This window comes from Terrapene carolina, unplaced genomic scaffold (genome assembly GCF_002925995.2).
Source record: "Terrapene carolina triunguis isolate 2854851 unplaced genomic scaffold, T_m_triunguis-2.0 Scaffold238, whole genome shotgun sequence".
NCBI classification, from domain to species: domain Eukaryota; kingdom Metazoa; phylum Chordata; order Testudines; family Emydidae; genus Terrapene; species Terrapene triunguis.
Genome location: NW_020664589.1, coordinates 16,340,948 through 16,367,458, shown reverse-complemented (window position 1 = coordinate 16,367,458; position 26,511 = coordinate 16,340,948). Strand labels below are relative to the sequence as shown.

Below are 26,511 nucleotides of genomic sequence, written 5' to 3'. Positions count from 1 at the left end.
TGTTTCCAAAGTTTGTATTTTCTAAAGCTAAATTTGCCCGGGCATCTTTGGACAGGAGTTTGAAATAATTACTACTAAATCCCTTGTACCAGTGAAACTCATTTTTATCCCAAATCAACTTAGTGGGACTGAAAATACAAGATACCCTGGTATCCTCAATTACATCCAATAATCCTCGGACACTCCATTTATAAAAAACATCCAGGGTTCAGTTACTATCTTTTTTTCTTTCTCTGCTTGTCAACCCCTCTGTTAATTGTTCTTTTTCTGATCTTGGCATTCCTATCTAACCTTCTACTAATGACCTTAAAGTGGCAAATGTTAAATGGCCTCATGTTAAATCCACAATTTCTTCATTCAAAACTCTGGCTGCAAATAAATTGTAGGCTTTTGAGCAGGTGTAAGTCAATGGGCCTTTCAGGTGCTAGACCATGCAAAATTAAACAGAAACAAGGTCTACAAGTGAGTGTGAATGTTGGAAATGAAAGGGGTGGAAGCGAATTATAACAAGTACTAGTAGCTCAAAGCCCATGCTGTCACACACTTGGGCTAAGTAATCTCAGCATTCTCCCTCATACAACCAATGAAACTGTTGCATGCAAACTAGCTGTAGTGGGTGATGGCTGATTGAGTTACCTCTGATATCACAATAGTCTAGAAAAAAGAACAGGAGTACTTGTGGCACCTTAGAGACTAACAAATTTATTAGAGCATTTGTTAGTCTCTAAGGTGCCACAAGTACTCCTGTTCTTTTTGCGGATACAGACTAACACGGCTGCTACTCTGAAACCTGACAATAGTCTAGGACTCTTGACATAGATAGATACGTTACTATAGCTAAAAGCCTGTGCTGTCGCAGGGGTGTACTGTAATTCATAAAGTCAAAATGGCTGAGAACTTTAAAAACTGGATGGTAACACACCGCAAATCTCAGTGAGGATTGAACCTGGTAATATTCTAAACAAAAATAGTTCTCAGCCATGCTTGTAGCTGATTCCATCAGTTCACACTGACTCATCAGACATTCTAGGCTGCAGAGTGACACTCCTGGATTCTTATTACACAGATTTTAGTGTGAAGTGTCTTCCTCCTCAACCTTGAGGCATTACTGAAACAAGCTGGGACATGTGAGAACTAGTTATTCCAGCTCCGGACCAATTACAATCTCTTGCATATTTTCGGTTATTGAAATAGCCAATACATTTCACAAGCCCATAACCTCTAGCTCACATCTTCTATTACTTTCAAAACTCACCTGGTTCCCAGGAAGGAACATCTTTCTAGTTAGGTGATCATATCTACTGACATTTTGAGTTTGTAAAAACCTTCCCTTGGGCAATTTAGGCCAAATTCATACCTGATTAATTTCACTGCCTTCAATTTGGCCCTATAAATACAGACTCGCTCCATCAGCCAAGTAATCAGTTTCCAAATAATCTGATTTTGTAAAACTTGAAAGTCCTACAACATGAATGGGCGATTTCCTGTCATATGGGCAAAAGGGGTTCTCATTATTCACCCCTCGTCCTGTGTGAAGGAACATGGGGCAATCCAAATGTGTGTCATAGTCTTTCACTAACCCTTCTCTAGCAGAAGCATGGCTACATAGGCGTACAGATGCCATGGTCATCCATGGTGAACTCCTAGGGCACAAATGGGAGAGGTCTGAGTCTTTGGTGCTGAAGGCTCCAGGGTGGATCCCTGCTCATAACAGAGATATCTCTACGTGTACATAGCTACGGTCATTACCTTTCCACCCCATACCTCCATTTTACCTTCCTATCTCTCATACACATTGATTCCCACCCTCCTCTGGGAGCTATGGCTGCAGCATGGACCCCTGCAACCCCAAGGTTTTGATCATCCTTGAGATGTTCATCCATTAGGAAAGTGTTTGTGAATGATGCAGTATGCACCTAACTCCAAAGAGCACTCCCAGCTGCTTTCAAGATTCACGTGGGTAGCCTTGAACCCAAGTCTTCCCCATAATGCGTGGTGAGTCTCGAAGTCTACCAGTGCCAAACCCTAGCCATTTTAATACTGGGCTAGTCACAAGGAGTACTTTAATATACTAAGCATATTGTCAAAGCAGGAGCTGTCAGATCTGTGTGATTCACATAAAAATAATAAAATGAAATAAAACCTACTGCATGAATGTGAAATGTATGAGATTATTGGATTAATTCATTACAGTTCTGAGAGGAAGGAGGATTGCTGTACCTGACTGGATCACTCATTTGGTCCTCCAGTCTAGTATTCTGCCTCTGGCAGTGGCCAGTTACCCATATCTCATAATCTTATTTGAATGAACTATAAATGCAAGCTAAGAAATTACATGAATCTGAGTGAGGTATGCATCTCTAGTTGGAAACTTAATTTGCACAAATTTAACATAGGTACATATTGTGTGAGAGGGAACGTGACTTTCAGAAATTATTACATCTCCATGCCTGTCTGCAAGTCTCTCCCTATTACAGCATCACTTATTAACCCAGTACTAATATCCAGTCTAGGAATATTCCAACATAGACCTTGACCCAGCTTTGGCCTGATTTAGCTTCCTGTAAAAGGCTGCTGCACATGGGATAGACTGGAGTCCTCTCATTAGTTACTAAACCTTTTAATGAACTGCATGGAGTGACATAATGGGAGACAACCGAATACTGTGAAAGCCGACAGAGCTCAGACCTCCTATGGATCTTGTCCCATTTGCATGTAAAATGAACACAGTGGGCCAGTTGAGCACTTTACATAATTCCTGTACACTTTTTCTGTTAAAAAAAAAAAAAATGCATTGGGCGCACATCATTTACACATTTCTCCTGTTTAAAAACATGCAACTGCAGCAGAAGCTCAAAGTTATTCCCTCTCTGAAGATCGTTGTGAAGAGTTTTCATAATTCTCCACTGAACACTGATGTACAAGACATTTCCCCACCTCTGCCTTCTCTATGCTTCTCCTCTTCTCAGATCTGCCGAGAAAGTTACAATACTGGAAGGAGCCCGAGAGAATGCTACCCCGTTACTGTCTGTAATTAACTGAGTAAATTCCAGAACATGCAATGGAAGGAATAAACATGGAGAACATTTATACTCTTATTCCCATAAGTCTCAGTGTGTCAGAATGCTTTGGTGCCACTGGTGGCCTCCAGCCTTAAGTGTTCTTGAAATCGGTTGTTCTGGGTCACTGCATAACAAGCTCACAGTAAATAACAGTGTGTGGGCTTGAAAGTTATGGCCTTGCCTTCCATGTTAGCATGGGTCTGTTTAGAAGGCTTTGTTCAATTTAAAATTGTCGTTTCGAATAATGCCTGAAAGCGACCTTCGATCAAGGCAGAATGACAGTGTTTATAATACGGATGAATGCGTCATATTCCTTATTTGATTTTTGTGCATTAGGCTGTTCCATTATATTAAATAGGTTTGTGGGGCAGCCCATGCCTGAGCTGATTCTATAAACTCTACCTTGCACATTTACCTATCATTACTGTAGTGTTGTCAGCAAATATACGAACAAGCAGGTCTCTGCATTTCAAAAATGATACATTAATTTTTAAATAAGTGTCATGATAAAAGACTGACAAGCCCAATTCTCTTTATGGCCTGTCCAACATTATGTGGGAATCTCCTGTAATGAGCATCTTCTAGAAAACTGCACAAGACTTCCACTTTAATAAGCCAGGGCTCACCAATGCATTACATTAGTCAATTTGACAAGAACAGTCTAATCGGAGACTATTAATCAGAAACTTTCTTTGGCATTTGCCCTGCTGAAAATACCAAATATTGTTCAGATTCAATATTAATCACCAGCTGGTAGAGTAATGCCTCTTAAGTTATAAAGGTCACAGAACAGTAGAGAGGTTTATGACTAAAGTCAGCATCTTCCCATTCCACCTCTGAAAGTCTAAGCACTTCTCTTGAACACTGCCATACTTGAGTGATATCAAACCAATGCTTATTCCTTCTATCATAGGTACTGTATTTGCTTCAGCTAAACCACCCCAGGATACCAGAACACCTCTGGGTCATTTGTAACATCCAAGTGAAGGAGAGGCTGATTCTTCAGCAGGTAGATTATGGGCAGCTAGCCCATTTGTTTCCCACATCTCAAAAATATATGCAAAGGCAGCACTGTAAATGTAAGATTCATATTCCCTCCCTCTCAAATATTCTTTGAGTCAAACAGGGAGTGAGAGATTATGGAAGCCAACTGGGAATAGGAAGACTTAGGTTCTTTTCCCAACTCTGCCACTGAATCGCTTTGGGACAAATGGTAGGTCACTTCTATGCCTTGGTTTCCCCTTCTGTAACACGGGGGTGACAATGCTCACCCATCCTTGTAAAGCACTTTAAGGTAGCATGAGGGGCGTTTTCTGTCATTATTAAAATCATCACTGCTGGCTTCTTGGTTTTAACGTGAGGTTTTTTGTTTGTTTTAACTTTTCGTATGCTGGCTTATATCAGAGTTCTTTCCTGTGCAAATACAATGTATTCAGGGATCAGAGTTCCCTGTGAAACTGTTTCCTGATTCTTCACAAACTGAAACAAGGACAAAATCTAATTTATACTGTTAGGGTTCTCCCTCTATTCTTCTACTCTCTTGTGGGGTTTTCTCACCCACCCCTCCCATTGCCTTCAGGCAGACTGTCAGACTGAAAAGGGTGCAGAGGTTTTAAAATATTTTAGAGGTTTATGTGGTTTTGAAAAATATAGGAAATTAAAGTATCTACTTGAAATTGACCAATCAAACTGGCTGTGATATAAACTAAAAAGCAATTTGACAAGGAAATACTGAACTGAACTGTGTTTCTGAATCTATCACTTTGCTTTCTCTCAGCAGGGAACAGAGTTCTGAATATGAAAGAAGAACCTAACAAATTCTGGCCTTTATTGTGTCTTTACAGAGTATTCCCAGTTTCAAACCAAGAAATATCAGAGCACAACATGGGCCTTCAAGGGGTAAAACTGATTAAAGCATTCCTTCATTCCAGAGATGTTCCCACTTCTCTCCAAACAAACTTTGCAATGTTTTGAAATATTTGTGGTTTTTGAAACATGCTCATTACATTTGAAAAGGCGAAGACCAGGCCTCAGAAAACTCAGATGCCACACAAGTCTAACTTAGTTTAAGAAATGTTTCAAATAAATAATTTAAAATGTTGAAGATTGTTGTCTTGCTATTGATATGCAAGACACATATTGAAGTGTCATAACCACAGAGTTAGAAAACCACTTTTTAATATGGTTCAAGCACAATATCTATTTAGTACAAATAAAATCAAAGGCCCTAATTCAAAGAGGAAATCAGCACCCACAATGCTCAAGTGACTCATCTCTTAAGATAAACCTGTAAATTGTTACATAGGAGAATTTACAGCGATCCTAAGGAGGAGTCTAGTATTAACATTGCTACATGAGGGTCTAAATGCCAAAACAAAAGTTTTCATACTTTGATGCACACTTACAGAATCTTGAAAGGCACTGAACTTTTAAGACAGTTCACCTATTCCTAGTCCTTTGTAATCTATTGAAACCTTAAGAAACTATAACACCCATCAATTGTCTCCTATTCTCAAACATTCCGGATAAGCCTGGTCTGCAATAATGGAAATGTTCAGTTGAGACTGGATGCACTGCAGCTTCTGCTGTTACAAGAAAAAGAAAAATCCAACAACAGTTTGAGAGACTCAGTCAAGTCAAATTGAGACGGCATTGCACTTTATGTTGCTCTTGCTTTACTCATTCGTTAGTTGTAGAACTACTGCAGGATTGCTGAATTTTTGACAGGAGACGAGCATGCTGTCTCCATAGCAGAGTCTATGCAGATTCTTACAAGCAAGATAAAGGTGAAAGAATGGTCAAAAGCATGAAACAAGTTTCCTCTAAATTCCTTCAAGTATCACCCTGAAGTACAAATTCCATTCCAATAACTTAAAGAAAGATTTGATTGAAATCTACTTATTTCTACAGCAAGAAGATTACATGCAAATAAGAAAAGGAATTATGAGAGATTAATGCAACAAGTAGATTAGAAAGAGTTGTGATACAACACAGACAGTATTCCATTAGGAACAATCCACCTACTGCAAATAATCAAAAATCCTTTTATCTGTTATGTATTCTATTTATACCTATTAGCCATAACTAGGGTGACCAGCTGTCCCGTTTTTAAAGGGACAGTCCCGTTTTTGGGGACTTTTTCTTATATAGGCGCCTCTTACCCCCCACTCCCATCCCGTTTTTTCACAGTTGCTATCTGGTAACCCTAATCATAACAATAAATTAACCAACAACTCTTTGATTACAAGTTTGCATTTTATCCCACAAATACTATATCTACTGCTTATACCGAAAGAACAAACTTGCTCAGAACACTGAAAAGATGGGCATTAAAATTTTAAGCACAGGTTTCCTCTGTCCTTTGTTTCTCAATGAGGCCCCTTTTCTAGTCATTGCAGTTCTAAATGCACCATGAATCTGCTTGGAATGGCACACTGGCTTGGCAAGCAGAACAATGGGGACCAGTGTATTTGTGCACCAGATCTTCTCAAGACAAAAGGGGTACTCCCTGGTTGCCCTCTAGCAGAGCAGAAAACACAGAAGGAATGTGTGTTCAGCAACCCACACACAGTCTGATCAATGGCTATTTGTGTGTTCTGTTTTGAGAAGGTCTGACATGTATGGTGGTATCCCCAAAAGGAAAATCTGCTCTGACACAAGGAAATTTGAGTCTATTTGGCAAAAAAAATGTCAACATATATTTTTTTCCCCAATTTTTTTTATGCAAACCTGCAATTTTGGATTATACCACCAGACACAGGATTTTCATTAATAAAAAAATATGGTAATTAATTTAATAAAAAAGCAGTCAATTTTAACATTGATGGAAATTATCTATAAGCTATTTAATTGTTGTACCAGGTAAATGTTTTGGTGCATTTAAAAAGAAACCAAAACTATATCAATTCAGTGTTGAATTTTTAGTCAATATTTGACCATATTCTGCTGTTTACAATCTTCTCTTAGAACTGTCCTAACTTATGCTGTGGGACCTATTTAACAGCTTTAAACAAAGCACGACAGAATACCATGCACTGATGATTTATTCCTCTTTCTGCTCATCTCACAGAGAAGTTCACAAAAGGAATGATGAAATGTATAACATGGTCTTTACAACTGGGTTTTAAGACAAGTTTAAAGAGCAGCATATGGAAAAATAGTACGGGAAAACTGCAACTCTGCCCATTCCGGTTATTTGCTGGAAGAAAGCCACTGCAACTCTGAAGCTGCTATGCACCGTGGGTGGGAAACAACACAAATCCACTTGTTACATCTGATTTCACTTTTGTTACTGGACAGGAAGCTTTAGGTTAAATTTAATAACTTCTTGTACCTAGCAGTGAAATGGGAGTCAAAGGGGTACCATACGGTACAAAAAGGGGAAACAGCTAAGCAAAAGGAAAGCTTTTCAATGTAATTATGCATGCACTGCAATAAACAAAAGAATTGGAATGTATTTTTGTTTTTCGTGAAAATGGTTAAGCAATATTTTCTCCAAAGAAATTAATTTTTAAAAAAATCCCACTCACCAGAGACTGTTTCTCTCCATTTTGGGGGAAAAAATCTTAATAAATGGAAGTTTTAATTATATGCCTCTCCATTCTCCTTTCCAGCTAAAACCTGGGATTTATCCAGGGAGGGAGAGAGCAATTTCTTTAACTGGGGACAGGACAGAAGGGCAGCACTGCTACCTGGCAATGGCAGCTAATAAAATATCCCTTAGCGAGTAATTCAGCTGCAAGGGTTTGCTTTAAAATGTGGAAGATTTCAGGTAAAGCACGGAGCAGTGACGACTGCTCCCTGCAATAACACAGACCTCGAGAACAAGGGATCTCTACAGTGAGAAGAGCAGCAGCAGAATATGTGGTACCCTACAAGTTCCCCCAGGTTATTCCTCTAACCATCCAGGAAAAGTCGATTTCACCATTTTATTTGTGGGGTTTACCATTCATCCAATACACTTCCCTTCCTTATTCATACAGGGTGCTGGTTTTACTGCAGTCAGGGCCAAGTGGGACCAGCATGCATCCAACTTTTCTGTTTGTTTGTTCATTTGTTTTTGTAGGTCTGTCTATCAGGAAGTGGGCCTCACTTTCTCTTGTTTTATGAATGCAGACTATGGTGGTGAAACAGGAGCCTCAAAATCCAGCCACATAATTTGTCGTGCAGCCTGCTGTTGCTCCAAGCAAGACACTCGCTTGTATCTTGCGAGCTGTGTATGGGCAAATCTTTCATTTTTCTTTCATTACCCCGGCGTGTACTGTCACTTAATTTTTATGTATGCAATCCTTCCTGACAAATATGATCTGCTGCCTGGTAATTCGTTTGACGTTCATTCTGTTCCTTGCTCTAATTATGGCTTCCATTTCTGACATTGAGGCGGCTGCGCTGCCACAGCCAGATAGTACACCTGTCAGACGGGTTGTGGTACTGCCTAATGCCCTTTTATGCCAGTCTGATATTAGGAAATACAAAGAAAGAAAAAAATTAGATGAATATATTTGCATAAGCCCTGTGTTCAATTCATGGGTCAGCAGCCTTAGAAATTATGGTTCAGGGTGGTTGCTAGGGCAACATGGCTACAGGAAGTATCAGATACCACAGACTAGGCCTGTATAAGATCATATCTATCTATATCTAGCTACCTTAAATATAAATAGATATAAAATATCATTCACACTTACTAAAATGTAAATTTCCAAATGAAAAAAACCTTTTTAAACCAGACTCTCTTTCTTGCGGCTACAACACTACAAATCTAGCCAATTACATAAAAACAGCTATTACTCCAAATATTATTTTTCGCCAAACAAAACCTCTTTTGAACATAAGAATGTACTTTTTATTTGGAAACAAGCATCACTGTAAACAGCTCTTTCCCCCTTGGAAACCTAGATTTTACCTTTTCACATTGGTTTTCATTTTGCTTTCAGGGTGCTATTTCTTTGGAGGAAGGGCAGGATCTACAGAGAGGAGCTTTAACTCTTACTACATGCGCTTTCTGAATTCAGCAAGAGGAGCTCTGATAAAGGTCACAAGCCTGGTTTACATGTTCGGCCAGTTTCCAAGTCCCAATTTATTCTTATTAATATAATAAGCACAGCAGTCAAACTAGATAAAATCAAATTATTGGACATGATCATATTTTTGCCCATTCCTGATGATGTGATTTTAACTTACTCTGATGGGGATTTTTTTCCTCTTTTTATAAATACATTCTAGACTGAAATCTGACAGTAAAATAAAACTCTCCTACTATTTTGAGTACGTACATTTTAGAAGTACCTCGCTTGCTATTACATCTTTTTATAACAACAAAGGTTCATACGTCGTCTCTGTTTTTCTGTGTGCTTAAAAACCTCACTGGTGTATGTGACACGATTACCAAATAAATGTCGATTCAGTGCAGGTAGTAGCAATTTAAGCTAGGCTCTTCTGTGGAATGTGAGAAATGGCACAAATACAAAGTGAAATGAAATCAACACCTTGTGTAGTCCAAACTGACCTTGGGAACTAAAGGTAAAGAACTTAAATAGAGCCACTTGCTCTTTAGTGAGATAAGACTCGAGTATTTTTGAACATGTTAATACAGTATAGAGATATAATTGACTAGGAAAAGAAAAGAAGCAACCTCTCTTAGATGATCACACCTTTTACTTAAAAAGAGGTGACAGAGTTAAAAATGCTCTGGAATGGTAAACACTTTATGCTCTCAAAAACTAAAATCTTGTATCAGTATGATGCAAACCACATAGCCATCTAGAGCTTTATAAATAATGCACAGTAACAAAGTTTACATGAAAAATCAAATTTTATATACAGTCCCTTTATATTAAGAAAAAAACATTCATGCTGTTTATCATCTTGCATACGCTAGAAAGGTGTATTATTCAAACAGAATATTCAAAACACATGCGTCTGACGAAGTGGGTATTCACCCACGAAAGCTTATGCTCCAATACATCTGTTAGTCTTTAAGGTGCCACAGGACTCTTTGTTGCTTTATTCAAACAGAGGAACTGTTTGAAAACGTTGGAATCACACCACTCATATTGGGGAAATAGGGGAATAAACAGAAGTGTGTGATTACAGTGATATTTAAGGATGTTTGTTGGGTAATGAGAACAAGTGTACATTTGTCATAGGTTTTTGAAAATTCCTACTGCATCTCTTACTGTCTGATTTTTAGTAGGGCTGCCTTTTATAACAGGTAATTATAGTTTGCTTTGCTAATTTTATATCCATTTCTATTCATCATTCTAATATCTTTGTAATAACATAGTAAATTAATTTTCCACCATTGATATGAAGTATCAGTGTTTGAAATAAGTACTGGATGAGATAAAGCACTTATCGGATACTTGTATATTAACTGTCACATGATATCCATGCAACAATTTATATTTTAGTGCAGTAGGTATTTCATTAATAATGTACAACAATTAATTATGCTCTAAATTTCCAATTCCCTCTCACTGTGAGAGTAAAAAAAAATATCCTGTATAGAAGTTCTATCTATCTATCTATCTACATAGGTACTGTGGCCCTCATCACTATCTATCTATCTCAGCACTTTCTAACCCAGTGTCACAAAAACATCTACTGAAGAAATCAGAGAAGTAAGAAAAATGCAGTGAAATCCTACAATGGTTCTAAATACAACTCTCCCACTTACTATTTCAATGCATTAACGTGAACATCTATGTGCGTAACACTACAACACAAATGACATCTGCACTACACTGGGACTTTACTTTCCACTCACCAAGTGTATTGTATGCCGGAGGTGTATGCCAGTCTAATGCACAGTAAACTCCTTGGGGCAGAGTCTTCCATTATAATCTGTACAGCACACCAAACACTGACAGTGCTCAAATAAAGTGCGTGTGTGTGTACAGTCTAAAGAGCTACATATACATATTATAGACATCTACATACAAACATCAGTACACACAAACTAGGTCATCACACACTTTCTGTTAAATAAAATAGTGTGTGTTGTGCATTTCATCTCATCCTAAATCTGGATCAGCTTGGATCCTTTTAGGCTTAGTTTTCATACTACAGTAGCAAACGCTTAATGCCTTGTTAAAGCCAGTAATTAGAAATGTTTCTGAAATACTTCCAAAGGGAATGGATCCTCAAAACCTCTCACCTCTGTAGCAAACCAGGTTTTAAGTACTATCAAGTAAAACAACCTAACTCTCGTAAGTAGAAGATACCACCAATGTTCTCTCTTGAAAACTTATGATAAGACAAAGAGAAGCCTAAATGATCATAGTGCACTTTGTATCTTGTGCCTTCCACTGACCATGCTGCTGAGCGCAAAGCACTTTAACCCTTTACCTGTTTTTCAAATAATGAGCCTGATGGCAAGAGGGTGAAACCCACTGTTGCTTTCTTGCATGAAAAGGGATAAAAATTGTAGTTTCTTCTGCCACATCTGTGGAACTCTGAACACTCCTCATCTAACCACACACATACATGCACCCACCCACCCCGTCTCAGGGTTCAATTCAATTTTAAAAGATCCAGTTAAGGCCAATATTAGCCACTGTTAGCTACAATTCAAACTAGGGCCCAGAGAACATTAACACTGTAGTTCTGTCAATGATCAATTTAGCCAAACCTTCAATATAGTATCACGTCCAGAGCATGATCAGGATTCTTATTTGTCAAGCAAGCCAGATAACTGAACAGGTCTATTTTCTTAGCCAAGATAACACAGCAAGATCCCTTCTCCCCTCCCCTTTTGACTACAAATGCAGTGAATCACCAAAATGGGAAAGAAAGGACAATTAACCCTCTCTCACTGAAGCCAATGTTGCTCCATAAATTATCTAACTGGAATAAGAGTAATGGTTGTTGAGCCAGAGAGACTGCAGATTCATGTCTCTGAAAAACCCCAACCAAAAGAGTTTGCTGGGCAATTAGCGGAATATTGATTTCGTGTCCTTTAGAGAAGCTTGAATATTCAGCACTGTAAGCTCTTTGGGGCAGGAAGCAGGTTGTCTTACATATAGTAACTATCTAGCACATTGTAAGCACTGCTGGAAACAACAAACAGTAGTTATACAGACTCTACTGCAACTGTATCCTAAAACTACAAATCTTATAGCAGTATCAACCCGTGAGGAGATCAGGAGCCTACAGAAAACCTCCCTAAGAAGCAAACTTTGTTCATAAAGTGAATTTTAGGCCGATGAAAGGTGCCAGATTGACAGCCCTGGAGACAGAATGTATATTTATTTCCTAAGAGATACAAAGAACTGCCGTTACTACACACTGAAGTCTTCCACTTTGCTCTCCTCTACCATTGCCTGACCACTAGGACGGCCACAGTGCTGTTAAAATCTGTCCAGTAGATATATCAAATTAGATACCACACACCCCACCTCACCACTGCTGGGGATGAAGGCTTCCAGTGATATCATTCCTGAAGACAGAAAGGTCAAAAGTACTTCTGCAGATGCCACTAGGAGTATTATGAAACAAAACCACCACACAAGGACAGCGGACGATTTTGAAAGACGTGTAATTGCACAGCAGAAAACTTTAAACCAAGCTGCTGCTGAGCAGGTTCCTGGGAAGCCTTTAGAAAACACAACTTCACCTGAAACTCACCTCAGGTCTAAGAGCTTTATGTTGCTCTGAGTTGTTATGGTGGTTGTTTGAGAAAAAGTCCTTGTTTGGAACTGGTGAATTGCCAGGGTTTCTATGGAAATGTGCTTTTACACACTTCCCATTCTCAGAGAGCAATTGCAATGGCATCTTGGAGGGAGTGAGCTGATCAACATTACCAAAAGAAGTTGGTGGTGCAACAGTTGATATCAGCACAAAGAAGAAATTAAGGAAAGGGAGAAGGTATCTTGGATCTTATTGTTTATTAATCCTCTAAATACAGTGCATCACACACTCAAATGTGCTATTTAGATAAAGAAAGATGCCTATGACAACCTAGTCACATATCAGAAACCATTATACTTACCACAGTGAACAACGCTGCAGAAAAAAATGTCATGGAGAGTTTTAATTAAAAAAATTTAAAAAAAACTATTTAAAATTTGCATAAAGAAACCCAATATATATAAACAGCACTTAAAACTTGTATCATAGAAAACATGTCAGAGGTACCTGCTGAACCAACCTTTATCACATTATGAGGACAGATATCACTTTGTTTGAACTTCACAGTGATACATTGTGTAAGCATGTTTAATGGCTAAAAATGCCATCTTACCTAAGGAATGTGCTGCAGTGGTTTTAGAACTAAAAAAGCGGCCTAATCCAAGATCTCCCAGCTTCACCACTCCTGTGGCTGTTATAAACACGTTGGCTGGTTTTATGTCTGCAAAAAGGGAGAAGGAGAAGGTCAAAGCCACAAAAGGTTATCTGTTGTAATACTGCAATAGAAACATAGCCTGGAGCCTCTTCTGCACAAAAGAGAGACTCAATCAGAACCATGTTTCTGCACAGCTTTGATAGGCTGAATCTTCTAAGACTTCAAGTTACATAAAAAAACCTGAGTATACTTCTCAGTGCAGCAGAAATATTAGCAAGGGAAAAGTTGTAGGAAAACAGCATAACAAAAGAGGTAACCTCTCTCACTCACGGAAATCAAAGAAATATTTAAGTCCAGCTTCCCTTTGGAAATTTACACAGAGAACTATTTATTATGGTTGACTTTTCCCTTATATCAAAGGTTGATCTACATGTCCAAAACTTATCCACATTTTGTGAATGGGACAGTAATTTATATAGAAGTTCTATATTTTTTGTATCAGGCTTAAGATGCAAATTTGCAAACCGTATGTTAGCAACATGTTTGTTCTGTTGGAAGCCCGGTCTTATGGTTAAGTTAGAGGGGGGGCTAGGTTACTTGGATTCTATTTTCAGTTCTGACTTCTGTCATAAATGGCCACTCAAGAGCCCAACAAAATTGGTTGCTTAATAGAGGGAAGGCCCTCCTAATGAAGGTGGAGCCATGTTACACTCAGTACATTTTGAGGATATGAGAGGGAAGTCACCTAATTAGGATGGGCTTGTACATGATTCATTCTTCCACTCACTTCCTTTGATTATCAACTTGCTCACTGAATATCAGTCCCCTGGTAAGTAACAAATGTGTTTGTAAGTTACATTAACATGATTTTTTTTGTGTCTCTTTCACATTGAAATGCACTGCAATGGGTTGGAACTAGCTTTTGAATAGAACATGCAGTTACAAGCATGCAGGTAACATGCCAAGCAAGGGTCCATCCACTTCAGTAGCCTAACTTAATAATTTTCTCATTTTTAAAAATGACTGATTGTTTAAATGTTGGTGAATAGATTTTTAAGGCCAGAAGGAACCATTGTGATAATTTAGTCTGACCTCCTGCATGACACAGGCCATAGGATTTCCATACATATCATTCCTGCTTCAAGTCCAATAGCTGTAGTAAACAAGAGCATATCTTTTAGAAAAAATCTAACCGTGATTTAAAAATTTTGAGTCATGGAGTGATCTTTCCATTCTAAAATACTGCATGTTCATTACACCATAATATATGGATCTGGATATGTGACTGATCCAGAGCCAACAAAAGTCCATGGGGCTCTTTCTATTGACTCCAAGAGGGTTCGGCTCAGGCATTAGCACATTGACCCCTGCTGAGACTCTCGTACAACGAAACGAATGTCATAATCTGAATGCAGAATGTTTCTACCACATGGATTACAATGTCTTCAACATCCTAACGTCTTATAAAGGAAAAATAACGCAAGCCCCCTGCAGTGCCTCATACCTACACTGAATCAAAGATGGCTTCCAGGGCTAGGACAAGAAGATGCAACACTCTCCCTGCAGAGTTTTGTATGAGGCAACTATTTTGGGGAAACTCAAAGAAATTATAAGCCAACAGTGTGTTAGCACAATGCATTTTTAATCTGAAATGTCTGACGGGTGACTGTTCAAGTCCAACATTTGAGGCAAAGATCATTCTAAACTGGAACAGCAGGTTCTAATCAGGGAGAGAGTAGGAACTTTGGTGGTTTTTTGTTTTTTGGTTTTTTTTTAAGGATTTCTCAGACAGCTTTCCCTCATCTCCCCTTCCACCCTTACAAAAAAAAAAAATGCACAATTTAGCTTTACACAAGTCTAATAACCTAAAAGCAAAGCAGGAAAGCTCTGAATTGCCTTCGCTTCACTCTAACCCTTCCCTCATCTTTGCAATGAAAATGAACTGCAAAAAGTCAATGGGGGAAGAGGGAGAGGCCCCTCTTCAGAAAAACAACCAGAAACTTGGAATATAACGTAGCTAACCCACCCAGCAGAGTATGCATCTCATTCACAAAGCAGAGCTCTCACTCTGCCCAACACATCCTGTCCGACAGAACACCACAGGGGGTTTTATACAAAATATTTTGTCCGCTTATAAGACAGTCAAAGTAAGTGAAGCTCAGTTTCCCCAAGCTAAACCCCAAGTCATGGTGTGCACTAGTGAATCCTCTTTCCCCCTGAATTATAGTAGACTTGTGTACATGACAGGCTACTATCATTTACTATAGTCTAAATCAGGCATACCTGGAAGGCTGCAAGAGGCGACTACATAGGAGCGGAATTGTAGTTCTCTCTTTGCTGGCGAATTGAGTGAGGCATTCGCCACTTGTAAAGGGAATGGAATTAATGAGCAGCAGAGATTGGTATTTGCTCTTTTGTGGTGCATTTGCACTTCCTGGGTCTAGTCCTTCACAAAACATTTCATTTGTACTATAAGGGGCAAAGTAATTTTTGGATAGAGCCCAAAGTGATGAAAAGTTCTAAGACAAGAGCTAGAAAAATAATTAATGAACATTGAGAATGGGGTATAAAAAAGTTTGGAACGTATTTATATTAAAATTCCCAAATCCGCTTATGAGACAGAAAAACTCCCCTAAACTCTCTAAGGTCGTACTAAATATAATTAAGACTATTTCTTAGCATTCACTGCATCCACTAGTCTCAGCATTTTACTTCTGACACGTTTGTAATGGCAGGTTTGACACTTCTAGTTAATATCAGTGTCTGGAATAGAAAGCAGCTCATCTTCATAATACTATACTCACTTCGGACTGAATCCTCTAACAATGAGGCAAAAGACACGAGGAGAAATCCATCTCGCAAGCACCAGTCTCTCTCTAAACATGCACTGGCTGAACATCAGCATAATTGTTTTTGAATGTGGGCGCTTACTAATTGGAACATTATATTATTATTCAGTGAAAAGAGACTGAATTAATGTTACCTCTGTGCATCACCCTGCGGGAGTGCATGTGTTCGACTGCACTGCATAACTGCACAAAATATTTCCACACCGTCCTTTCCGGGATTAACCGTTTCTGCTTTTTAAAATACTGTGGAAGGAAATAAATAAAAGATCAGTGAAGAAGCAAAATATCTGTCTCACTCCTGGACTCATGTTAGTCAGCTGTTGACTGCTCATGTCCACCAGATCAACAGCGGCATGGCTCATCTTCTGATTAGCATTAAACTCCTTCTCTATGTAAACTTCAATACAATTCACTAATTAACAACCACTATGAAAAATATGCTTAAATAGGTTTGACATTTTTGAATGGACACCAATTATAATTAGCATTAATCTCCTTAATTACCTTGCAAAACATATTTAATGCCTCAAAACAACAAATGTCTGGAGTATTTTGCCTTAAGTAACAAAGGATTTTTTTTAAAAACCAACATCTTGTAGATGTTCATCATTAATGTACAATCTATTAACAAAGAAAATCAATTTCTCCATTTTCTTCCCCCAGACGCCCAAAACTACCATGGAATCAACTGGGTATCCCCAATTCCGATGTAATAATATATCCCTAAGAGTTCACACGTAGACATAGACTTTGGGAAAGCCAAACTGTCTCAAAGCAAAAATAAAAACAGATTACAAGGAAGCAAAAATTGAGATTGTAAGCTTTTTGGGACAAAGACTGTCCTATCACGGCTTTGTATAGCACATAGTACAATGGAGTCCCAATCCTTTGGGCCTCTGAGCATTGTTAGAACAGACACAAATTAATAATCATAATCACCACCACCACATAGCACAGCCATAAACTGTCGATACTTCTCTGGAGTAGTTTTACGTGCTATTCCCCAAGATGTAAATAAAGCAAGGCACTGAGTTATCACCAGTATAATCCAGGGCAGACACTGCTGAAATATCCTCGCTAACCATGCACCTCACCCTCTACATCTTTTCTCAAAACTCACTTCTTTGGATTACCTTTCCATTGCTGGCCAGTACTTGACTCTCTTTAGTGACCCTCACTCCAGGCACTAAACCAATTCTTTATTTATACATTTAGTTACAGAACCAATAAGATGCATATAAACCTCAGTTGTTTAATGTTTATTATTGTCATCCTTTGCCATGTAAGGTATAATTTAGAATATAGTGATCTCCTCTGGACAGGCACCTGTGATTTTTCTGATAAGATGTTGTGCACCCTTAGGATGCTATACCATTATATTTGTTTTACATCATACAACTAAGAATTTTCACTAAAAATCTTAAGAGGAGGAAGAAAGGTGCTAGATTGGTTGAAAGATGCCCATCTTGTATTTGTCCCTCTTGATACAGACAGCTGATGCCTGTTGTGACATTCAGCATTTTATATGAAAGTTATCTGAATCAAATAATGGCAAAAATTTATCTTGCAGATCAGCTGTGAAAAGGTGTAACTGTGCAATTCGCCAAAAGGCAAAACTGACAGCTTGCAACAGTTTGAAACCAAAACCTAAGCGTGGAGTGCAGCAGAACTGCGGAGGATGATGGATAAAGTGTTATTTACACCATAATATTAGCTTAATTCTCATTAAAGTATTTAAGTGAAGATATGTTAGACCACAAGTGGTAATTTTCTAAATGTCATGTCCAATAAGATTTGCCTGACATTTACCAGAAAGCCAAAATTCTCCAGTGGGTTATACAGCAACACTCTGTTACATCAGCTTTATAACAGCTCATAAATAATGCAGGCGACAGGGACATGACAAAGACAGTCCCTGTTTTTATCACTCTCACACCTTCAGAGTGTTGTTATTGCTGTTCCTACCGCCTCCCTGAAGCATAAGACTAACATACGTCTAAAACAAGGGGGGATGGGGGGGAGAGAGGAAGGGGGAATCAAACAACTTTATCCATTAATATTTGGATTCTATTTAACCACTACAAAATTCAGATCCTTTTGTTTCAGTACAGGGACCTGGTTGAGTATAATATTCTGGCCTGAGGATTTTCTCAACAAGATCACTAAGCAGAGCTGGTTCTAGCTTTTTGCTCGAGTGGTGTTTGCTATCCTATGAAAGAGACAACCAGAGTTCTTTACCTATTCTACAATGGTGCAGGCTGGTAATCATGACGATCCTAATGCCAACTACACTATCATTTAAATAGACTCTTCCATTTTTCATCCTTGTTTGCATTTAATTTTTGCATACATCAAAATTCTATCTACAGGTTTGTCACAAATGAAAACACACTATTTGTATCATGGGGAGGTGGGACAGGAATCAATGCCCCTTTCCTTTTACAATTATTTTGGGAAACAGGCAAGTCCATAAAGTATTTACTAGTTATAGCATCACAGTCTTGTCCAAGTTATCAAACTAAGGGCAGATCTGCACTACCGCTTAAGTTGATGTAACTTACCGTCATTCAGAGGTGTGAAAAAGACTCCCCCTTGAACAACGCAAGTCACAGCGACCTAAGCGCTGGCCACACCAGTGCAATGTCAGCGGGAGATCCCCTCCCGCCAACATAGCTTCTGCCTCTCATGGTGGTGCAGTAATTATGCCAACAGGAGAGCGCTCTCCTGTCAGCACAGAATGTCTTCACCAGACTCGCTACAGCGGCGCAGCTGCATCGGGGCAACTGTGCCAATGTAGCGCTTCTAGTGTAGACCTGCCCTTAGAATCACCAAAATTAATTTTTAGAGAAAGACATCAAACTCGAAGTAAAAAATATTAAAAGCTGAAATTATCAATCCTGAATGGTACATTTGTTTTTATTACATTTATGAAAAGCTCATTTAAGCCAAAACGTGAAATTTCTTCATCAGATACAATAATATTTTAAAATTGTGTAAGCACTACTTTTTTCAACTAAGCAAACTCTACTCAAAGATTTACACAGGAGCATGGTCACTAGGGTAACCAGATGTCCCGATTTTATAGGGACAGTCCCGATTTTGGGGCCTTTTTCTTATATAGGCTCCTATTACCCCCCCACCCCGTCCCAATTTTTCACATTTGCTGTCTGGTCACCCTAATGGTCACTGCCCCCAACACTTGCTTTCAGAATGGTTCTTTTCTTTCCTCAAATCTTTAAATGCAAGTACTGAAAAGCCTCTGATCAATCTGGATGTTTTCTGGGGTCTCTTGGGAGAAGGAGCAACATGCAGTAAACAGCAACAATGCAATGTTAAAAGTATATGCAAGATGAAACAATAAACATGAGCTCCCCTCAAGGGCCTGACTTCCTCCCTGCTCTTTGTAGGTTAGCATATTCAGGAAGTAATATCTCCCTTAGCACAGGTCATTGCTTGAAACAGTCTTCAGCATGAGAGGTACACTAGCTGCTAGCGTTACCATCCACATATACTTTGAGTCACCATCAGCGAATTCAGGTTTATAGATGTTAACAGCATTAACTGTTTGTGGATAAAAGCAATGGCTGAAAACTTTAGGCCGTCCCCCCAAAACTCTCTACCATAGGTTTATTTCCAGCCCCCACTCCCCTTGATGAAGCAAATTCCTTCTCTGAAACGGAGATTTTCAATGCACTGTAAATGTAGCCACTAACTATGGGCTAAATGGCTAACTTGTTTGACAGCCTTTGGCCTGGTGCCTCATAGCTGAGCTGACAGAGAAAACAAATCTGTTAATCAGGTATTTTAGCTGTGACAACAAGGAGGAGGTGAACTTTCCGAAATGTTCATTTATGATAATTACAGAATAATGATGGCAAAAACAGGTAAAATATGGAGAGAAGGTTAAGAGTGCTAACAAACATGATATACCACATCTGTTCTCACAGGGGATGTATGTCTAAAGATTAACATGTCAAAGAAAATACAAAAGCAGGTGATAACAGCTTAACTAAAGCTGGTTCCAACAATATAAGTATTCCTAAGAGCTACATCAGAGAAGAGAAAACACTTGAAAATTTTCTCAATCCTAAATCCCTGTTGTGAAGGAAACTCAATATACTTTTTGAAATGTCTTAAATGTAGCAGACAAGCTACGTGGCTAGTTACCCTACAATAATTAAACGTGCCTATGAATCAGAGACCGGGTAAACCAGCCTTGCAAAATTATACATACTCACTTGCTATGAGTGAATACTGTTTTTTGACAAAACATTTGTTCTTTCTTCATTATCTATCCTCATGGTAAAAGGTAGGTTTTTTGAATGGGCTAGTAAATTTTTAAGCAAGTTTTGCAAGGCTTGCATGTCCTAGGGCAGAATCCAGGTCCATACTGATGTTGCTTAGAATTAGAATGGATGAGGAAATAGATCTGCAAGGCTACAGTGTAGAGAACCCCAGTTCACGTAGGGCATTCAAGACTCCTAAATTCCCGGGGGAGAGGGCAAGCCCACCTTCCTTCATAAAACAACTATGGAAACAAAGGTCAGAGAGAGGCAGCTCAGGAAGGGGAAAAGGAGCAAAGGAACATGAAAAAAGCGGAGACAGACAGTTAAAGAGAAAGCTGATTTGAGAGAAGTGAGGGGAAAAAACCATAAGAATATTCAGGATCATGGGACTAGAATAAACTATAACAAGAATGCAGTAAAGAGCAAACCAGCACTAATGGAGGAGTAAGATTCATAGTCTAATGAAATTCTTGTAAGTTCAAAACGTACTTGTGCCTTCCCCAGTAGGGCACTAATGCAATAAAATACAGATTGGGAGAGGAGGAGAAATGCAGGATAAGACAGGTTGGGAGATTCTACCAATCAGAAGAAGCCAAAGATTATAAACATTCTCAAAAGAAAGATGTCTATTCAGAAAGATCACAAGGGGTGACAGTAAGTGCAGGACAAACTTCAGACACACTAAAAGAACCTATACATTCTTAACCAGTTTTCATATTCCACGCTCTAATTAAAAGCCCAAAGACAATAATGGCATAAACATGGTAAATGGCTGATGAACTAATATGTTAGATCCCTGTGAAAAATTGAGTGGGGTCATGGGACTCTGTATAAAACTTCCAAGTAGGAAGCCTTTAGGGAAATGTGTCTAATCCCAAAAGGAATTTCCCCTCTTACAAATCTTTTTTTCCCCTCTTGCCAAACACACCAGGTTCACCTCTCCTCCTCCTTCCCTTTCTTTTTGTTCTTGTATGTACACAGAGGTAGAGAGAGAAGGAAGGCTACAACAAATATGCTAGCTTTGCATTTTGTTCCACAGCCAGTAAAGGCTGGTGACAATTCTGGTGTGTTCCAAGAGTAAATTCTGAAGCCATGCACTAGACTCCGAGAAAGCACCATCTCCCACGCTCACAAGTTACACAAAATAAAGAGAAGGAAGGCTCTAGTAATATTGCAGACTGGAAGGACGTGTATCCTGACTTGCCTTTTTTTTTTGCTCTCCATAATAAATCTCTGAAGTTACATCAGCTAGAATAAAAATTACCAACGTCATCAGTCCTCATGCTCCTAATTTAAAAAATAAAAAAGCATGAGAACTGTCCGGATTCCGTTCCTCCTTTCCTTTTTGTCGTATTTTCATTTTACATATTTAAGGAATCATCAAATGAACAACCCACATTTCAAGTTTCCATAAGATTTTCAGACTTAAAATGATTCCTCACATTTTTTAATCAGAATTGGAAATCACTTTTACTTATTCTCTAAAATTCTAGTGAACATCCATTCCAAGCATTCACAGTGCTTTTTTTTTTTTTTTTTTTTTTTTTTTTTTTTTTTTTTTTTTTTTTTAATAGTTTTTCTATATTTTCTTGTATTATGTCACTTTGTAGGGTTTATTCTTTGGTTTGTTTTTGTTTTCAATTAGGAAATAGTTCTGGTTTTGAGCTTGTTGAAATTTTCATTGAAATGACCTCCTGCATGTAAGCAAGCAAGCGGGGTATCGGGCCCCAAGTTTCTAGTACAGATCTGCTTGTATCTGTCCCCTAAACTTCCAGAATAAATGTGACACCCCTATTTTGCCTCAAGAATTGGTGTGTCCTTACCTTAATCATCTGAGAGAGATCACCTGCATCTGCCAGTTCCAGGACAATGTTCAGTTCATTGTCTTCAATAAAAGAATCCAAATACTTAATTATATTGGGGTGGTTCAGTTGCTGCAGAGAGAGAGAGAGAGAGAGAGAGAGAGGGCACGCAAAGTGAATGTACATTACATGAAAGGTGCTTCAGTAATAATGACTCAAAATATACTGCCCATCAGTGTTCATTCCTGTAATTGTTCCACAGCAGTGTCCTTAACAAAAGACAAGGCTATGGCATTTGCTGTGTGTCCATATACACACAAGGATGTGTGGTGAAACACAATTCAGATTATATCTCATATGCGTACCAGGCAAAAGAGAAAGCCAAGCAGTCTTTTGTAAGGAGCAATTAGTTCCATAGTTGAAGTCAAATGGTCTATTCTGTTGTATGTTCAGATAATCAGGGTTTAAAATCATGATCTTGGGAGAAACTTGGTCTGAGCTACAATTAGTAGGATTTCATTTTTTATTTTTTTAAATTAATATCAAGCCCCACCACACTACTGAGATGTTTGTTATAGTAGAGCTTCAAATCCCCATTCAGGATCGGTGTACCATCTTGCTAGGTGCTTTACAAACATACAGGCAGACATTCTCCCTGCCACCAAAAAATACGAAGGGCAGGGGAAGGTCTACAACGGGGGTAGTCAACAGGTGGACCGCAGGCCACATCTGGATCACCAGACACTTTTGAACGGACCCCAAAATCTTTTTTATTTACTTATCATCGTTGGTTTTTTTATTATTTATTTCTTTTCTCTGGAGTCTTGACCTTGACCAAAAATTTGGACCTTGCCAAAAAATAACTGACTATCCCGGACTACAACATACAGATTACATACTGCTTGTTAGTTCTGGCTTTCTCTTTTAAAGCCGTATTTATGGTTAAATCTTGATTAATTTAAAAAACAAAATTTGACCAATGCCTCTATCAGGTCTATATTTTTGCATTTAATCCTAGCTTTTTTCTGTTGATTTATAATTAACTCTAGAATATGGAAAATCTTGCCTTTTTCTAATGTTTGTTATATTTTACAATACCCTTCCCTTTTTCTATTTGTTAAAAAATATTTTTAATCCTTGCCTATTATTTTAGGGTATTTAACCCATAGCATTATTTTAAAAATTTTAACCCTTACCATTTTCAAAATATATTCAATCCTAGTCTTTTCATTTATTTACAAATTATTTTTACATTTATACTTCTTTAGTAACCCTTGCCATTTTAAAAGTATATATCTAATCCCAGTTTTATCTATCAATATTAAAAAAAATTAAGTCTTGCCTTTTTTTTTTAATTTAACCTTAGGCTTTTACTGTGTTTGTATTTACTCAGAGCCTTTTCTATTTAATAACTATTTAAAAAAAAATTTAATGTACAGATCTTTTTCAGAAGAGACAGTAAAACAACTGCAGATTTAAACAGTTATTATTTAGCTCATGGAGGGCGAAAAGAGCAACTTGGATCCCATTTCAGACCTTTTTGCCTATACAGGATATTGAATAAACCTAGTGAAATATTAATTTTGCCACAATTAGTTAAAGATTTGCTATGATCACTACAGAGAAGGTGCCGAACCTACAAACACTTGTGCAGGTGCCCACATTTATCCATGTGAGTACTACCACTGACTTGAGTGATGCCAATTACCACCAAGATCATTTTGGGTTAAATGTGCGGCTAGATGTAGCTACTACATGAACCACTTGTACTGTAGCATTAATGTGTTCACTGCCACCACTGTGTTCCTTAGAAAGTACAGCACATGAGAAAGTGGGCTCCTTCAGAAATCATTTTTGCCCTACATGTTTTACAAAAATCTGCATCTTCTGGGATGCAAAGATGGAATCAGTATCAGAAAAGCTGGCTGTTTGAAATTCTTGCATACCTGACACTGAAGATTATTATGTAGACAATTCTGCAGGAGAAGCTCCTAACTAACAAAATACCTAGTCAAAAGTAGCTCTTTAATAGAAGGAAAGATTACAAACTCTGAAAAGCCAAGTGTGGACTGGAAATGTGTGAATTCTAGGCTTTCCAAACAATTTTGATACTGTACCCTAAGTTATGGGAAAACTTCTCCAAAAACTTTGAGAACTGATACATGAGATGCATCCATCTACAATGAAAGGAATACAGAATCCCAATGCATGCGTCTGGAAATATAGGAAGCATCATTATCGTTTCTGTCTAATCCTAAAGGAAGTAGGTGACACTGCTTCCAAAAGACAACAAAATCTAGTTTCCACATGACCCCAGCCCTATGCATCAGGCCCAGCAGAAGGAAGCCACCATATTGTTGCATGCGCAGTATTATTCATGAGGAAGTGTATATTACCTGAGACACTGATTCTGCTGAGTTTCAACTGGAAATTATTCTTTAAATGCAGTTAATCCTGCCTTAGCATGGGGGGCTAGACTAGATGACTTCCAGAGGTCCCTTCCAGACCTACATTTATATGATTCTACCTACTGTTCCCTAAAGTCTTGAAAGAAGAGATATCACTTGCCTGTATTCCATTTCTATGGCAGGACAATGATGAATTTCAGGGGTATTCCCATCATTTGCCACCTTATAGTAGACAAGCGCACCATCTATTCTGTGTAGTTGAGTGCTTTGGCTTTTTTTTTTTTAATATTATAATATAATATAATATAACAATTATATTATAGTTGTTAATCCAGATTTCACTTATTTAAATAGCTTTTGTTTTTATAAAGTGCAGCATGAGAGGATTTGTACACTAATATATACTATAATATTTTCTCTTGTTTTCTGGTCTTGTTATGCATTATTCCCAGGACTAAATTAAGAAACAAAAGATATTACAATTTCTGTTTTAATATTTTAATGTCTGATTCTCCTAACAAAACTGACAACTGTAATTACTTGGAACATACTGTATGTATCTTGATTTCTGTACTCTGTCTCTCTCTCTCTTTGCCTCGTTCTGAATTGCATTTCTCTATTTTGTAAGCCTAAAGTCCAATAAAAATAAATTTAAAAAATAAAAAATGGGCATTTCATCCAGCAGACAGTAGTGACTCCTGTGTGTCTATTTCACGGGTTACTGAGCCGACAGAAACACTGTTATAACCCACCATGTTAATCACTCTGCTCTGCATGCACATTAGGCAATAGATTCTCCTTTGCAATGCCTGGACACTAACTCACATTAGTGTTAATGGGATTCATGTGTAGGCATCAAGAGAAGAATATTCCCACAAGGCTGAACTTAAAAAAAAATCAAAACAGTCAAGACATTTCAACTGAATATTTTAAAAAATGTCTTCCTTCAGGTGTGCTGATCTACTGCCCTTCCAGCCGAAGAGGTTCAGATGTTCCCTGCAGACATTGCTCTCCACCCAATACTGGTGTCAGGTGCATCCTCTGCAGGCTTCCCAGGACCTGCCAGGCTTGTCTGTGAACTTGCCTCCCAGTAGTGTCTGAAGGCTCAGCAAGCTTGGCACATGAACTCTCTCCAAGCAACCTATGTCTTAGTCTTTTGATTAACACCTTAAAACTTTTTTTAAAAAATATATCTATGTTGAGATTAACTTCTACCCTTGTGGGTGGGTCTCCCACGATTCCCCCTTTTCACCTCTGTTACCAGCAGCAGGAGCTGAATACCAATCCCTCTAGAGTCCGTTAAAGCTGTTCCCATAGAGCTAACCGGCAAAGTTCCTTACTCCACCACCCAGCACATCAGACCAGACCAGCCACCAACATATGGAGATTGTATAGAGGGATTTGTTTAAAAAAAAAAAAAAAAAAGACACCTTATTCCCCACACCTCTGAACCCCACTACCCCAGAACATCCAGTGAAGTCACACTGGTTTTATAAAAGACTTGACTGAAGCGGAGATCCTGCCCCCCTCTCCACCCCCCGTACCCCCAACGCTTGTGCATGCACGTGGCAGGGAAGCGATGCGGGAGGTTACTGGAAATTTCTAATCTTTTGACAGAAGGAAACTGCATAACCTTAATTCTCACCAATCTTTAAACGCACAAACAGCACAAAATGCCCTAGCTCGGGTTATTGACATTTTCTCATTTCTTTAATGCAACCTAAAAGTTTGATGGCAGTTAATGCCTGATGTGTATGCACAGCAATGCTGTCAGCAAGAGGCATGCAGAAGAGCAAGTCATCTCCAAATGAGCGAGCATGTT

The 26,511-nt window shown here is 38.4% G+C and overlaps 1 protein-coding gene across 3 annotated transcripts in view; it reads right to left on the bottom strand.

Moving 5' to 3' along the window:
* The window catches only part of NEK6 (NIMA related kinase 6), a 104,476-nt gene that overhangs the window by 17,423 nt on the left and 60,542 nt on the right, over window positions 1-26,511 (bottom strand). For all 3 annotated transcript variants that reach the window (XM_024214506.2, XM_024214508.2, XM_024214507.2), the window contains 3 exons: window positions 22,303-22,413; window positions 16,328-16,436; window positions 13,303-13,410 (listed from right to left, as the gene is read on the bottom strand). In XM_024214506.2, the coding sequence (XP_024070274.1) occupies window positions 13,303-13,410; window positions 16,328-16,436; window positions 22,303-22,413 (328 nt within the window). The remainder of the gene's footprint in view (window positions 1-13,302; window positions 13,411-16,327; window positions 16,437-22,302; window positions 22,414-26,511) is intronic.